This window comes from Amphiura filiformis, chromosome 18, assembly GCF_039555335.1.
Source record: "Amphiura filiformis chromosome 18, Afil_fr2py, whole genome shotgun sequence".
Classification (NCBI taxonomy): Eukaryota; Metazoa; Echinodermata; class Ophiuroidea; order Amphilepidida; family Amphiuridae; genus Amphiura; species Amphiura filiformis.
The window spans coordinates 16,322,918-16,338,652 of record NC_092645.1 but is presented as its reverse complement, the minus strand read 5'-3'; the positions used below and the strand labels follow the sequence as shown (position 1 = coordinate 16,338,652).

Below are 15,735 nucleotides of genomic sequence, written 5' to 3'. Positions count from 1 at the left end.
GTTGAGAATTTGTGAATTTTGTTGTGTTGTAAGTTACAATGTAACTAAATCAATGTATGTCTGCATAGATAACAGTTTTCTGAATTCTGTTTGGAGGCATTTAAGCTGCACATTTTGCTTAATTAAAAAATTACATGTACTTCCAAGGGCCTTTATAGGCTAAATAATTGCTTTTTAATTGCTGACAAAATCAAATACATGTTGTTACTAATCAAAAGATAAACATCCCAATGCAACATTTGGTGTGGCGAAATATATTAAGAACCGGCAAGATTTAAATGTTAAAATCTCTAATTTTGTTTGTTTGAATGGTCTTGTAACAAACATTCTTATCTTTATTGCTATTTAATGCGTATGATCTTACTTACGAATTTATGAAATTCTGAAAAGGATCATTTTATTCCATGTCGCCAAGCTCATACATACATCATAACTTGACTGATGTGGTAAAAGAAGCTAAATCCTTAATTTGCTCAAATCATGAAATATATTGTAAAAACCACTTAACATTGCTATACAAGCAGCTACATGTATTATCTATCAGGGATGTAAATCGTCAAATCAGGAAATTTTGCTTGGATATTCCCTGTACATAGAGAAATACATATTTTCAGGAAATATTAAAGCAGTCAGGAAATTATGTCAGTGCTTGTTTTCATCCCTGATGCTGAATGTTTGGATATTCTTGCCTTTTATGTTTTCACTTACACGAACCTTGGATTGTTACTTCTAAAATGTGTGTTTTCCATAAGTGTAGTGTTTGTTTAAGTGCTAACAAAGATATAAACTCATTTAAGTTGACACTTTCTTTACATACTAATGCCAAATTTATACAAATGGGACTATTGAGCATCTATACTCAGCTTTTATATATAGTGTTTATGCTTAGGGTTAGGCTTTGATATGTCATCAAGCCTAACCCCAAAATAGAATATAATTTATGAGTATTATTGATCTCTTCCTAACTGCATGGAGTCGGGGATTTGATGGTAATACCTGTTCAAAAGTGAAGTTTGCTCCAAACGAATATGGGACATATTATAGTCCTTATGTGAGTTATGTCAGTTATGTCATACATGGCATATGGCAAATAAGACTGAAGGATTATAAAAATGCCCATAGACTTGTGAGTTTCAACATAGGTTACTATGATGACTTGAATTTTGACATTTTTAACATAAGACTGACTGGATTGGGTAATGTGTATGAGGGCAATGAATCTAATGTTGCTAATATTAATTTTGAATTATTGGCAAAAAAATACTCAAATTCTTTTGTTTCTTATTGTTTTTGTTTTGTATTGTTTTAAAAATTGGCTATGATTTAATAACCAAAAGGTGAATTTTTTTTGGGTACATTTTTAGTAAATTATGTAAAAACCTTCAAATTGAATGCTGTCACCCAGAGAAGGTATCTTACCCTTCCCAGAATCCTTTGCAATATATGCAATCACCTCACTACAGCAAATGGCATTCCTAAATTGTACAAGTTTCCTATGTTTTCATATTTAGAATAGACTGGCTAAACATGGGTCGATAGTCATCAAATAAACATATTCTGTAAGATTTGGGCTCTGTTCATTGAGGTACTTTTTTCACTTTCGACCCAAATTGCACTAGATAGCAAATTAGTATATAGAATTAGAAAATCAAAATGAAAGAAATGCGTTGTGGGAAGTGTAAGACATCTTCTCTGACTGTCACCATGCCACATATCTTTCCAAGGTTATTACCATTATAAGTTTCCATATTCTAACTCACAATTTTTAAACTTTTCCCCCATAATATCCGTATTGATACAGTGTTTCAGGATGAATACTTTGAGGTGCTCCAGTCTACAGTGAATGGATCCCATCATTATGTGAGGACAAGGCAAAGCGGTGTCACAGAGATAAATGCTGCCCTCGTTGCTGTCGTAAGACCAGTAAGTGACTGACTTGATCTTTAACCCCATTTTAAATTTGGAGCCCAGACTAGCTCATTTAGGGATAATAAGACCAAAAAATATAAAATGTTTGATTGCCCTTCCAAGACAAAAATTTGGAGAGACAGTAGGTCGATCCTGTTTTTTTCCATGGGCTCTTCCTTCATTTTTCCTCCATTTTGAAAAAGGCTAGTAATGACAAATGCTTGATCATTTTACGGTAAAATAATTGTGCGTTTTTGGACTGAATTTAAATGCAAATACTGCCTGTTTTCAATCAATTATGCATTTTATGAATAAATGAGTGAATAACAAACATACAATGTCCTCGATACTGTCCAAATTTAAGGTTTCTTCTAAAAAATTATTGAAAAAAAAAACTTGACCCAAGATTTCTCATTTTTTCGGTCGATGGCTGAGGGCAAGCAAACATTTTGTTTTGCCTAACCAAAAACAAGCTATAAATTAGCATCAAGGTGAATTGATAATGATGCAGGGAAAAATAATATTATGATGAAAAATTGATTAGATTCTATCAAGACGAGTGAGTTTTCATGAGTTGTACCAATTTGTTGCATTTTTCGCTGCAGGATGGTGTTCGTGAGGAGTTGAGAATTCCGATCAAAGAATCACAAGAAGCAGAAATCTATGATCCAATTATAGTGAAGCCTGAATTCCTTGCTTTCCCTTACCAACCATCCAAATCTGTCATCTATCAGTACACATTGAAGGTAAGTAGGGCTAAGATAGGAATAGGAAATCTATGATCCAATTATAGTGAAGCCTGAATTCCTTGCTTTCTCTTACCAACCATCCAAATCTGTCATCTATCAGTACACATTGAAGGTAAGTAGGGCTAAGATAGGAATAGGAAATCTATGATCCAATTATAGTGAAGCCTGAATTCCTTGCTTTCCCTTACCAACCATCCAAATCTGTCATCTATCAGTACACATTGAAGGTAAGTAGGGCTAAGTTAGGGAATAGAAACTTGGGATTGGACACATGGACCGTTGGATGCTAGGGGTGGCATAATAGACACACTACCTGAGTAAGAGCCATAACATAAGTTTTCAAATTCTTTGTTAAAAATTATGAAATTATATTAGTAACAACAGTTAAAATTTCTGCCATTTTTTATGACAAACAAATGCTAAAAATATCAGAAATTTTGACAAAAAAAAGAATTATGGCGAATTGCTTTATGGCTTTGAGCCATGGCTGATAACAAATGATATGTGACACGATCTGGTCCATGAGGGCCAAAGGCGGCAAATTTGAAACTGAGATATAGGTAAAAATAAGGAGTAAAAAACAATAAAATACATAAGAAAATAGACATTAAAAAACTTCATAATTTCATAACCAAGTATGCTAGGCCTTTGGTGTTTTCAGTAAATGAAAGCCAATTGCAAGTATAATGTAATAATTATAGTAACTCAATTTTCAAAAATGCCTCCTTTGGCCCCCAGGGACAAGATCGTGTCACATATATGGTCAATAAGATCGATAACAAAATGTGTGTTTGTAATTGTCCTTAGGGTAATGCTGAACATCAAGAATGTTGACCATGTCAGTAATGCAAACAGGTCTATATTTTTCAGCAGAGAACTTCAGCGGTCTGCCAATCTGGTGCAGTTTATGGCATATACACAAGTGTGCTTCTGATTGGCTAATGGAATCACGTCATCATCACATTGGCACCTCATTCGCTGGTCAAGCTGTGTAGCAATGTGTGTCTTAAGTTCTTTTTACGTGATAATCAGACAGAGCAGACGAACACCGCTGAAGTAATTTGCTGAATGGTATAGCATCAGTAACTGAAGGAAATCCTAGTTAACAATAATTTGATTGTCTCATGTAGTAATTGGGGACACTAACAATATTTTACTGATCAGTAACAGCAAGTGCTATAGTTGAATTGGATGTATATTGTAGCACAATTAACAAGCAACTTTTAGTTGCTTGCTCGTTTTAGCTGGATGATGATCATGTTGATGATAATGAAATTGCATTTTGACAAACACTCATTGTTGTCTCAATATTTAGGCTACTGGTGGCACTGGAACATATATCTGGACGTCCAGTCATCGTGAAATAGCAACAGTCAATGTCCATGGGACAATGTCTACAGCCAATACAGTGGGAATGACCAATGTGACGGCTGCTGATAATCGCAATCCATCCCACTATGGACTCAGCATGGTAAGTAATCATATATGGCTGGATATAAGATTTTTTTAATAGTCAAATGACATATATCGGTACATGTGCATTTTCTTTACAAAACATGGACAATTTTTGTGGGGGTGGGGGGGGGGTGTGTGTGTGTGTGTGTAAATTTTTTTTTATGTTTCTCTATTTTTTTATTCAATGCACAATTCTGTTACGATTGTCATGAAAATAACAAAACCGCAATACATTGATATTTGCCTTTTGAATGTCGACAATATTATTTTGTGATTAAAGTTTTAAAACTTTTGATCCAAACACAAGAAGGTAATTAGTCCTACCTCTCAGACTCTTCAGATGGTTACTCCATCTTTCATCAGCGAGACCGAGCATACCAACACAGATGAACTTTCATGATCGCTTAATATCATTATACCTCATTCACCGTCTAAAAAAGCTCAAAATTCTAAAATCAACAGCCAAAAATACCTCACCTACAATAAATAAATAAGTGGTCTGGCATAATTGCGTACATCCATATCAAAACGATGCACTTGTGTCTCTTTGGCATAAAAAGCTAGGAATAAATATCAGACTCATCTCAAGTGGAGGTCACTTCAAATCATCCCCAAGTCACATGGTTTATGAATACAGAGAACATTTGTTAACCATGTGACTTGGGGATGATTTGTAAGTGACCTCCACTTGAGATGAGTGTGGTATTTATTCCTAGCTATTATGTGAAATGAGACACATGTAGCAACCGACATGCATGTGCATCATTTTGATATGGATGTATGCATATATGGGCATATGGAAATATGCAGGCCTAATTGTTTAAAATATTTTGTGTGAGCATTGACAAATGTAATTATAACATGGACCCAAATTTTGCAAGTTGGGGAATTTCTTAGCTGTATGAAATTAAAAACAACAATTTCTTGACTAAAGTGGGTTAATTTGGACATAATTTTGTTGCAAAAATTTCAGATATTTCACGCCATTTAGCCTCTTCCAGAGACAAAAAAACAGAAACAAAAATTCAAACTTGGCAAATCTGTCTTGTGTTTTGAACAGTTTTTTTGTAGCAAAGTAGATTTAAACTGTAATTCAACACAACATATATTGAGATAGTTACCTCAATATTTCGATGTGTACAACACACATCCTCATCAGGAGGACTCCAATGATGAACTGATGGAGTTGAATGTCCTGCTCTCGACCTTTGATGTCCTTGTAGTCACCGGAAGTCATATACTTTTATTCTGTGTGTCGATGCCACATCACTTCCTGTTGATGCTGCGACTCACGGTCGAGTGAAAACAAATTCTCAATACAATTTGTTGTTGATGATTGCTGTCATTTTTGTTATGTACATTTTGAATGCAGATTGTTGGTTTTTCTAGAATTAAATTTTGGAGTGAACAACATCGCTATATAGCCTCCTTCACAGCCGGTTTGAGTCGTTCATAACAAACTACTGTATAAGTGGTAATTTTCACGAGGGTTTTATTTTCGCGAATTTCGCGATTAGAGCTCCAACCGCGAAAATAACACATCGCGAATGTATGCAATAATGTATTACAAGTATAGGGAAGGACTGGGCAATCGTGAAAATAACATTTATGTAAAATGTGTCTCTCACTCCAAATCGCGAAAATAACTGTACGCGAAAATTACCACTTATACAGTATGAGCCATGTGCAGTTTGAGCCGGAGACTAGAAATACCCCGGATGTCGGACCGACAGAATTCGTAACAAGTTTTGTATGTTGTGTTTATTCATACAGGTGTACGTGTTGCCACCTTGTGACATGGGTTTCTTAGACTCACAGGTTGAAGCATTAGTTGGGGATGTGCTTCATCTACCATTGGCTGCCTATGCATTCCTTCCTAAATGTAAGTGTCTTAACTATGGCTTACACAGGTTGTATGTCAAAAAAGTTTACAATTTTAATAAAAAAAAAATAATGGCAGAAGAAAAGGGATATTGAAAATATGATGTCGGCCAATTAAGTCAGAATTTTGTGGGTGTGTGTGTTTGACTTGGAGCTTTTGTTTTAAAGTGGCAGTCATTTACTGGGGCATGTCAAAATTCACCTGGCCCAATTTGTATACATTGGGCTATGCCATTTGAAATCCACACTACCCCTGTGCAAGATTTTGGAAATATCTTCCACAGGGGGAGTATGAATTTCAAATGGAATGAGCACATTAAGCAGCTCCATTAGAATTTCATACACCCTCTGAGAAAGATTCAACCCGAATCTTCCCCTTTATAGGGAGAGTGAGTTTCAAATGGAGCTGCTAATTTATTTATTCCGTTTATTCCAAAATCTTCCACAGGGGTAGTGTGGATTTTAAATGTAATAGCCCAATAGAACAAGGTGAATATATCAGTTACAAATAGTTTTCACCGAAATATTAATTTGATTCATTTTGCAGCTAAGAAGAAGCTTGCCTACACAGACTGTCGTGAGATGCCATTAAGGATAGAAGTAACAGACAGACAAATATTTGAAATAGTTGGTGGTAAGTCTGTGTTATGTTGTGTTAACTGTATTTGGCAGCAGTAGAAAACCATGAAGTCCTACTCATATCAAAACTGCTGTAGCAGTACACTCAAAATTTAGAAACATTGTTTTAATAGGACGTGAAAAATCGGGCCGTGCCTCTTTACTTTAACATGTCATAGAAATGTCAGTCAGTCAAACATTTGTTAATATTTCTTGCAGGATCTTCTGACTCAATAGAGGGCGCTTGCATGATGATCCACATCAAGGCGTTGAATGCAGGACACACACAGGTCACAGTGTATTACTTAAGAAGGACCTGATAGGCTGCAAGCATCAGTTACTGTAGCTTCATATGTGACACTGAAGGTAATGATTATATAAATGTGCTTGTATGCTTACACATTCACCCCCAACCCCACCCCCACCCCCACACTTAACCCACGTAAGAAGAGTCTGATTGGCTACAAGTAGGATGAAGCATTCGTGACTGTTTGTTTGTTTGTTTAAACGGTCGCTCTGTGTGGAGACACACTTGGGTCCTGATGGGACCAGGCTCAAACAAAATGCTAAAAAGCCTATAAGCATGTAGCTGTGTTTGTATCACTTAAGGTAAGATTAATGATTATATATTATGCTTGCACACTCGCCCACACCCCTCCACACCTAACCCACATAAGAAGGGACTGATAGGCTACAAGTATGATAAAGCATTTGTCACGGTAGCTATGTATGTGTATGTGGCACTGAAGGTAAGGATAATGGCTGCCTGCACTTGTACACACACCCCTACACGTTTTCACTGACAACCGTGGACCCGAATTGTGTGTGTGGTTGTTAACAGTGAAACCGTGGACCCACACACACAGACATCATAATCCAAATGTGGATTTCTGTGATATTTCACCACCAACCTTGGACCTGGTATTACACCTACGATAGAGGACCCTACCCCAGATGCAAAGTTTTGCTGTATATCACCCTCTGCCGCTGTCTTACGATGTGGACATCCACGTTTTGCAGTGTGTGGTTTTTCACTACATAAGTGTGGACTCAAAGTCCATGTTTGTAGGTGAAAACAAAAGCACACATACCCACACCTACACAGGTCATGCTGTACAGTGAAGAACGGCCTGATAGGCTGTATGCATCTGTTACTGCAGCTCGTACTTTTGTGTAAAGATACTGATTTTGTATATAATAGAAAATGCTGATTTTAAAGAGAAGTTTGGCAGCTCTGCATATCGATAATTGCTAGCCTTTGTACATTGTGGTAACCTCATCTGTATATAACAATCTATCCAATGATTTTTTGTTTGGTGGCTCCCCCTAGCCTGGAGAAATCGATAAAGAAGACTTGCGCAGGATAACGCTGGAACTTGGGGAACCAGTTGTGGTAATGGAACGAACAGACAGACACAGTTATTTTGAAACATAGGCCCTGTTTACGCCAGGAAAAAAGTTTGATTTTGACTTAAGAATTCAGTTTTGTGCATCTCCGCTGCAAAGTCACCTTTAAATTGGGCCATTCCAGTTGAAATCCATACACCCCTATTGAAGACATGACCTTAAACTCCCACGCAGGGGGTGCAAATTTCAAATGGAGTCACCCATGCAGGTAACCCATGGTAATATTCACACTCCCTGTGTGGACGATTAAGGTCATATCTTCCATACGGAGTGTATGGATTTCGATTGGAATAGCCCAATTCTCTGAAGACGTCTTCAATTCACTGATGGTATAAACTGACTCAAATTTATTTATGGTGATCCTCTGGTGCAATTGAATTCAAGGTCAAAGGTCAAAATCAAATTTGCGAATTTTCCATTGATAAAATGGGGTAGTAGATTTCCATTATAGTTGGTGTTATTAAAAAGATTTTTGTGAATTGCCTGAATTGTTTTAATTACTAGTTTGTTTATACATTGTGTTCTTCATGTTTCTGTGATCTTGGTACTTAGGGGTACTTTGGGGTATTTTGTGACCCATCACATCGAAACCTGACAATTGTTGTCAAAATGAACATTCTTTACCAAAATAGAGGACTTTAATGCTATATGTGGTAGCCACAGGCTTCAAAATAAAAAGTCCAAGTTTTGAGATATTTTCTCAAAATATCAAGAGCTATCATAAGAACCACTGAACCAATACTAAGCTTGTTTGTACTCATTTTTGTGCATTTTTCATGCTGATTTCAAATATGGTCATGAGAATATACAATTAGAAAAATTGAAACTTGTCGTTTGCAGTTGACACCCGTGTGGAGAGATGCACATAGAATATTACAAATAAATTTCAAATTTTTGATAATTGTTTTTTTAATGTGGTCTTCCGATAACTGCCGGTTTTTGATATGATGTCACATTTACCCTTTCTAAAGCAGGACACATTTGAAGGATCTTGCAGTAATATGGATAATCACACATACTGTTTATCAGTTTCTGTGCATATTGGTCTATTGCTGATGCATTCATAGTTGCTAAGAGTTATTAACAACGCAGTATGCACATGTATTGTGTTAGCTATGTAACTCATGTCGCTGTTCTGTATTTTGTTCGTAAATTTACTGTTTTATTAGATTTTACAAATCTGGTGCTAAAGGTGAATGGCTTCCAAAATATTTTCAGAAAAGCCTTGGGATTCAAATTTTTATTCAGTGTTTAATTGAGTATTTTGTTGGTTTGGGTTTAGCATGATCCAGTTTAATGAACCTGGTTTTGATGTTTTAGTTCATAGTTGTACTACTTCTGACCTTAATGTGATATTGTTATTTAATTTTTAACTAATAGAATTATAGAAAGGGTTAGTCTTATACATTCTGTTGTTATTTTACTTGTGCTTTAAGATTTTGGCATTCAATTATGAAGGGAATACCATCTGCACCCTGTGGTTCAGAGTAAAGGCTTGTGTTTGGGTTTTGGGTTTATGGTTAGTGTGCATATAGGGTATTTTATAATTTATGATTTGAAACTTTTGCAGGGATGTGAGAGTTCCTCTTTTCTGCTGATTTCCTCTTTTTTTGTTGCCAAAATTTACAAGTTTTTCTTTTAGTTTCAGCCCATATTTGGCGTTTTTACCCTGATTTTACGCTGTTTTTAGTGATTTTCCTCGTTTTTGGTCTGTGGCCTCTCACACCTGCTTTTGATCTCAACACAAGATTAGACATACCTCAAATTTTCGGTCGTAACTTCGACTTTCATCGGGAGAATTACAACCGAAAATTTGAGGTATGTCTAATCTTGTGTTGAGATCAAAAGTTTAAAATCATAAATTATGATGTCTACCAACACAGGTGAACTGCTATGCTAGTCACTAGTAGGGTATTTTATATTTATTCCTAGAAATATGTTACCATCCAGCACAACTGAGCCCTGAAGTCGCCAATCATCATTTTTGAGATATTCAACCAAAATATTCTGCTTGAAATTAGCTTTAAAATGATGTATATCATGTCTATAGTACTTGACATTTAAGTAGTGAAAATCAATAAAACAGTCAATAAATCCTTTGTTTCCTATTGTTTATTGTTAAGTTCAATGGAGCATATCTCAATAGTGGCACTGGAGACATCAGGGCTCAGTTGTGGTGGATGGTCACATATATGGTATTTTACATTTAATCCTAGAAATATAAGTAATCCAAATTATTGTTGTTTCTCGCATGCTACAGCCGTTAGACCCAGAGGACATTGCCGTGGTAACCCCTGCTTCCTCCAAGACATTCATCCTATCAGGAGGCCCTCAGCCATGGGTGCTGGATCCATCCCAATACTTTGAGACCATCTTACCAGAAGATCCAAGCTGGGTGGAATACAAGAACGTCAAAGCATTAGGAGCCTCAAGTGAGTAGGAAATTTGTAATATCGTCGCTGGGCAGGAAAAACCTCCTATGTGTCTTTGGTCCCTGAACATGTTTAAAGCAAAACCTCCTATGTGACCGTTAATTGTAATATGTTGGATGAATGTATGTGTCGAAGTTTTAATAATATGATTGTGTTCGTGATATGAGCAAGATTTGGCTATTCCAGTTGAAATCCATACACCTCCTGTAGAAGACATGACCTTAATCTTCCACACAGGGGGTGTTGATTTCAGATGGAGTCGCCCATTCAAGTATCCTCATTTGAAATTCACCACATTCGCTAGATGGAATATTGAGCTCATGTTTTCCATAGGGGGTGTATGGATTTCAACTGGAATAACCCATTATGAGTTGAAATTCTTAATTTCATCCATGACCAAAAATTTCAGTTAGCAGCTATAGGTGTTGAAAATGTGTATTGTTTTTCAAAATTTGAAAATATCTAAGTAGACTTCCAAGTTAAAGCTTAGACATAGATATAGACACACTTCAATTTATTAAGTTTTAATTGCTTGCCTTTGATGATTCCTGAACTTCACTGCCATGCCAAGGAAGGAAGCAAATGTATACAATGTTTATTTTCAATTGTTTTTGGATTCGTATTAAGTCGACAATTTTGAACATATTGAGCTTCCTATGTAATTATGTCAAATAGTTTTTATTTACTTACTGAGTTGAAATTCAAACATATCATTTGCATTCTCTCAAATGTAAAATCTGGGTCGGTCAGGCCTGTAGAACAAGGTGTTTTTTTCCTTGCCTTTTAATTGTGCAGCTTTCAATTGAGCTTGTTTGTATAGAATCAAACAGATCATCCTGGCCAATCTGTGTTGCAATCATCTCGGCCTGATACAAAGAGATCAGAACAAAAGAATACTTACTCCGTCATGTTTTTGAGTCACCCATGAAGAGCAAAATAGCGCGGCTCTGGATTATTTTGACATGCGTCTGCAAAACTTCTATTTGAAGTGCAGGCTTGATTGCATTAGCATGACCAATGCATTGTGGCAATAACACACTAAAGCACTGCGTGTGCAAACCTTTGTTTTATTTGATATGGTCATAGACTGCCATAGACTTATCACAATCAGTTGAAGTCTCAGCATCACCCAATTATGAGGGCAGATTGTTCCATGAAGTGTGACAGACGAAACTGCTATGCACATGCCACATTTTTTACGGCCTTTCGTGTAAATATGAAGACATCAGGGTCAGAAATTTGCAACCAAGTGCGAGAATCCTTTTGGATTCTCCCAGTGGAATTTTGCAAGAATCTATGGATTCTTGCCATATAACTTTGTATGATAAATTGAAATATTTATGAGGATCCATTTAGATTCTTGCAATTTTATTGACGAGAATCTTTGCGAGAATGGATTCTCGGATTCTCGCCGAATTTCTGACCCTGGACATGCAATGCTCTATCCCGTATACCCGAAGGCACGCAACACTGACGTGATTGTTAGACACGCATGATCAAACGATCAGCCCTCATGAATATGCGAGAATGCACAGCATACAAAGAACAGGGACTTGTGACTGTTTGTAATTCGTCTGTGGTAGTCTGTGGAGATGTTGCTTTGCCTCTTAATGCCAGAAACACACTATTTTGGTCTCCAAAGCGTGACAAACCAGTGTGGCTAATTTACCATAGCATTACACACATGTTGCAATTCTGAGTTGGTACTCTTTGTGTCTAGTCTCCTTGAATGGCATAGTATCATGCATTGTACGCTGCATGCATTCTTGCCACATTCCATGCCGTAATACGCAAAGAATTGCAATGAATAAGAATTTTAGGTTTGTATAAAATAATAATACCATCTTACCATATTGCATATAATAGGAAACCATTCAAATAATCCAATGCATTTAGTTTTTATTCCAAGAAGTGATTTTGCAAAAGTTAATGGAATAAAAAGAAAAGTAGTTGCTAGAATGTATATTATCATGCACACATCATGAATATTGCACCATGCACTCATCACCTATCACCACTTGTTCATGCATTGCATCCAGTCCAAATCTTTCAGTTATTTGTAAACAAGGCTAATGTCTTGAATTCTGTGGTTGGCATAAAAATTAAAAACGAAAAATGAACAGAAACAAGCAAAAAAATAAACAATTTGAAGGTTTAGTTAACAGATCACTCCTTACAAAAATCCTAGAATTCTAAATGAGTCGAGTCATTGTTCACAACCCTCCCAAGTTCTGCACCACAAGTATAAGTTTGATTCAGATTCCACATTGAATTAAAATGTACATTTCAATTTCATTGCGTGATGCTGTGATGTTTTAAAAGCATGTGGGGTCTGTATCTCCTTTTATGGTCATTCTGCAGACCATGATTTTCCAGCAGCCAATCACAACCGTGTATGGCTGAGATATTGAAGCACGATGCAATAAGATGAACAAAATCCAACTCCATCGCGGAATGAAATTTCCACCGCCAGCTCATATAAATCTGGTTCAGATTTCAGTTTTTAAACAGAGGTGTAAGTCTTCCGGAAATTCCCGGATTTCGAAATGTGGCCCCCAAAAAAAAAACCTTTTTTTTTTTTTTTTTTAATTTCCGGAATTTTTTTTGGAGGGGGGGGGGTGATACCCTGCAGCCTATTCCCCCGACAAGCCCCCTTGCACTTCCAGAAATTTGGCGAGGGTGCTCGTCTTTGGCTCGCATGTTTTTCAGGGAGTGGATCGTTACCTCACTTACACCTCTGTTTATAGCATCGCAGCGCACTGCGATGTGGAGTCGGAATCAGACTTAATACTGCCTTGCATGCATCAAGCACAGAATGTTGATATGGTATTGGCAAAGAATGATGATACTTATGTTTTCAAGCAACTTTGTGATAGGCATTTGAATTTGCACATTCATTTCCATTGCATTATGCACCTATACATAATCCCATGCTTTGCACAATGCACAATCATGCATCGTTTTCATAACTTGCAGTTTGAAATACTTGTATCACATATTTTGCTAGTTATAACACCATATTTTCTGTAAAGTAAGACATAAACAATTACCCATTTTAAGTTTAATTAACTGTTAATGTAAGATTGTAGATCTCTACAGTATCTATGTTACCGGTATTTTAAGTAAAAACATGCTTATATCTGTATTACATAAATTGTTATTTTTATTTATTATTATTATTTTTTTATTTTATTTTTTATTTTTAAATTTATTTTTTTTATTTTTTTATTTTATTTTTTTTAAAATTTTATATTTTATTTTAATTATTATTATTTTTTTTTCAAAATGTGTTTATTTTGTTAACTTGTTTTGTACATGTTTCATTATGCCAAAAACATCCGTACCTTTGTCACAGGAACAGTCACAACCAAACGAGGACACTTCCAGAAATACACCTCGTATAAGTATAATATAACGACAGGTATCTCCACCAAGGGTAAGATGTAACAAATCACACGTAAATACTGGATGTAGGGAGTCTAAATACTTCTAAGCGATATTTACCAGCTTTCGCCTGCTTTTACTTTCATAACCCAGTACTGCTTTTTCCTATATAGCTGTGTGTGATAGCTCATTTTTTCCCACCGACAGGAACAGGATAGAAAAAGAGATTTTGCTGCGGAAAAGAAAAATGGTTGACAGTTGGGCTTAACCCCATGAGAACTACTGATTGGCCAAAATGAATATTGTGTCCAATTTTGAACCAATCAAGGAGGGTATTATTAATAAGATCATCTGCAAATGAAAGTTTGACCATAGACAGTTTAAAGCCTAGTCATGGTTGGCAATTGAAATGAGCATTTGAAGTTATCAACCAATCAGAAATGCTGTTAGATGACCAGGGGTTTAAACAGAAATCGTTGCATTTGTGTGACATTAACACAAAGTAAATATGATAGGTAGATACATAGGGATTTTTCTTAATGGCCTCAATGGCGATTCTATCGTAGAGATGCCGCCACTTTTTCCACTGCAAATTTAAAGGCTGACATGTTTGTAGACATTCATTGAAGACACTTTCAACAACATTGCCAATTGTATCAGTCAAAATTGATCCTCTGCAGCACATTGAAAACAACCTTTACTGCTGCATTTTTGAGAAAATGACACTGGTACCAGTACAGGTTGCACCCAGAAAAGATATCTTACGCTTCCCACAATGCATTTCTTCCATTTCAATTTTCTCTACTGATATGCTATAGTGCAACACAGGTTGTGTTCAATGAACAGACCCAATCCAGATCTGGCAAATTATGTTTATTTCTTGACTACCGATCCACGTTTCTAAACATGAAAACAAAGGGAACCTGTACAAAGTAATAGGAGTGTCATTTGTCAAATGAGGTAATATATCTTTTCTGGGTCGCAGCCATTGTCATCTGAAATGTGAGAATTCTGTTTTCATGAGGAGCATGTTTTTTTTTGGGGGGATGGTGGCAAAAAAAGAAAAGCTTAGGGTCAGGTGTATTTTTAGGGTTAGTCAAATAGCACCAATACAAAGTTTATGTTGGATAATTGTAGGGTTTCTGCATTTGGTTATATTTCACTGTCTATCATGGTTTTATTTGAAGTATCAAAGATGCAGGCAGAACCTCTTTTACACTCTCTAGAGAAGATGGTAGCTAGCAGCATGGCTAAAAGTTCATTGAATCATTTGTGTGTATCATATAATTACTGCGAATGCCAAATTTGTGTAAGTTATATTCTTAGATTCTTATGCATGTTGTACACTGGGTGTTTTAAAACTGTCCACAGTTGATAGGTGAAATGCCGTAATCATACCCAAAGGCCCACAATTAGATATTGTATTCATTCAATTCATTGTATGCCGGGATTGCCTGCATACTTCAATATGTTTGATGGCAAACATTTGTTTGTGGGGTGCGTGTGTTAGCAAAAACCTTCAAATGTGGATGTAGACCCAGCAGGCACACACCAAACGCAGAGTCTTTGCTGCGCCAACGCTACCAGCTTTCAGAAAAGAACAGACCAGAATGTACAGCATGTCCTAGATTAGCTGCAGTATTATTTCACACACATCCTTGTTTTAGATGATAATAATACACTTGTGTCATGTTGGGGTGTGAGTGTGTATGGGGGGGGGGGTGATACATAGTGTATTCTGTGCTAGCATGGGTGTGTAAAACAAACAAACAAACAAACAGCCACTAAATGCTTAAAAATTGGGAGTGCGAGTAATGCATAACTTTTATTACAGTCCAACCTCTTATTCTGCCATGATGGGACCAAGCACTGTCTGGATAAGTGAAAAATCTGGATAAGTG

At 36.3% G+C, this 15,735-nt stretch overlaps 1 protein-coding gene across 1 annotated transcript in view; it reads left to right on the top strand.

Moving 5' to 3' along the window:
• Nucleotides 1–15,735, top strand: part of LOC140139927 (nuclear pore membrane glycoprotein 210-like) — a 73,944-nt gene that overhangs the window by 14,293 nt on the left and 43,916 nt on the right. Inside the window, 8 exon segments of the mRNA XM_072161707.1 lie at nt 1,782–1,923; nt 2,514–2,654; nt 3,973–4,128; nt 5,886–5,994; nt 6,541–6,627; nt 6,831–6,919; nt 6,921–6,977; nt 10,279–10,450. Coding sequence (XP_072017808.1) covers nt 1,782–1,923; nt 2,514–2,654; nt 3,973–4,128; nt 5,886–5,994; nt 6,541–6,627; nt 6,831–6,919; nt 6,921–6,977; nt 10,279–10,450 — 953 coding nt within the window.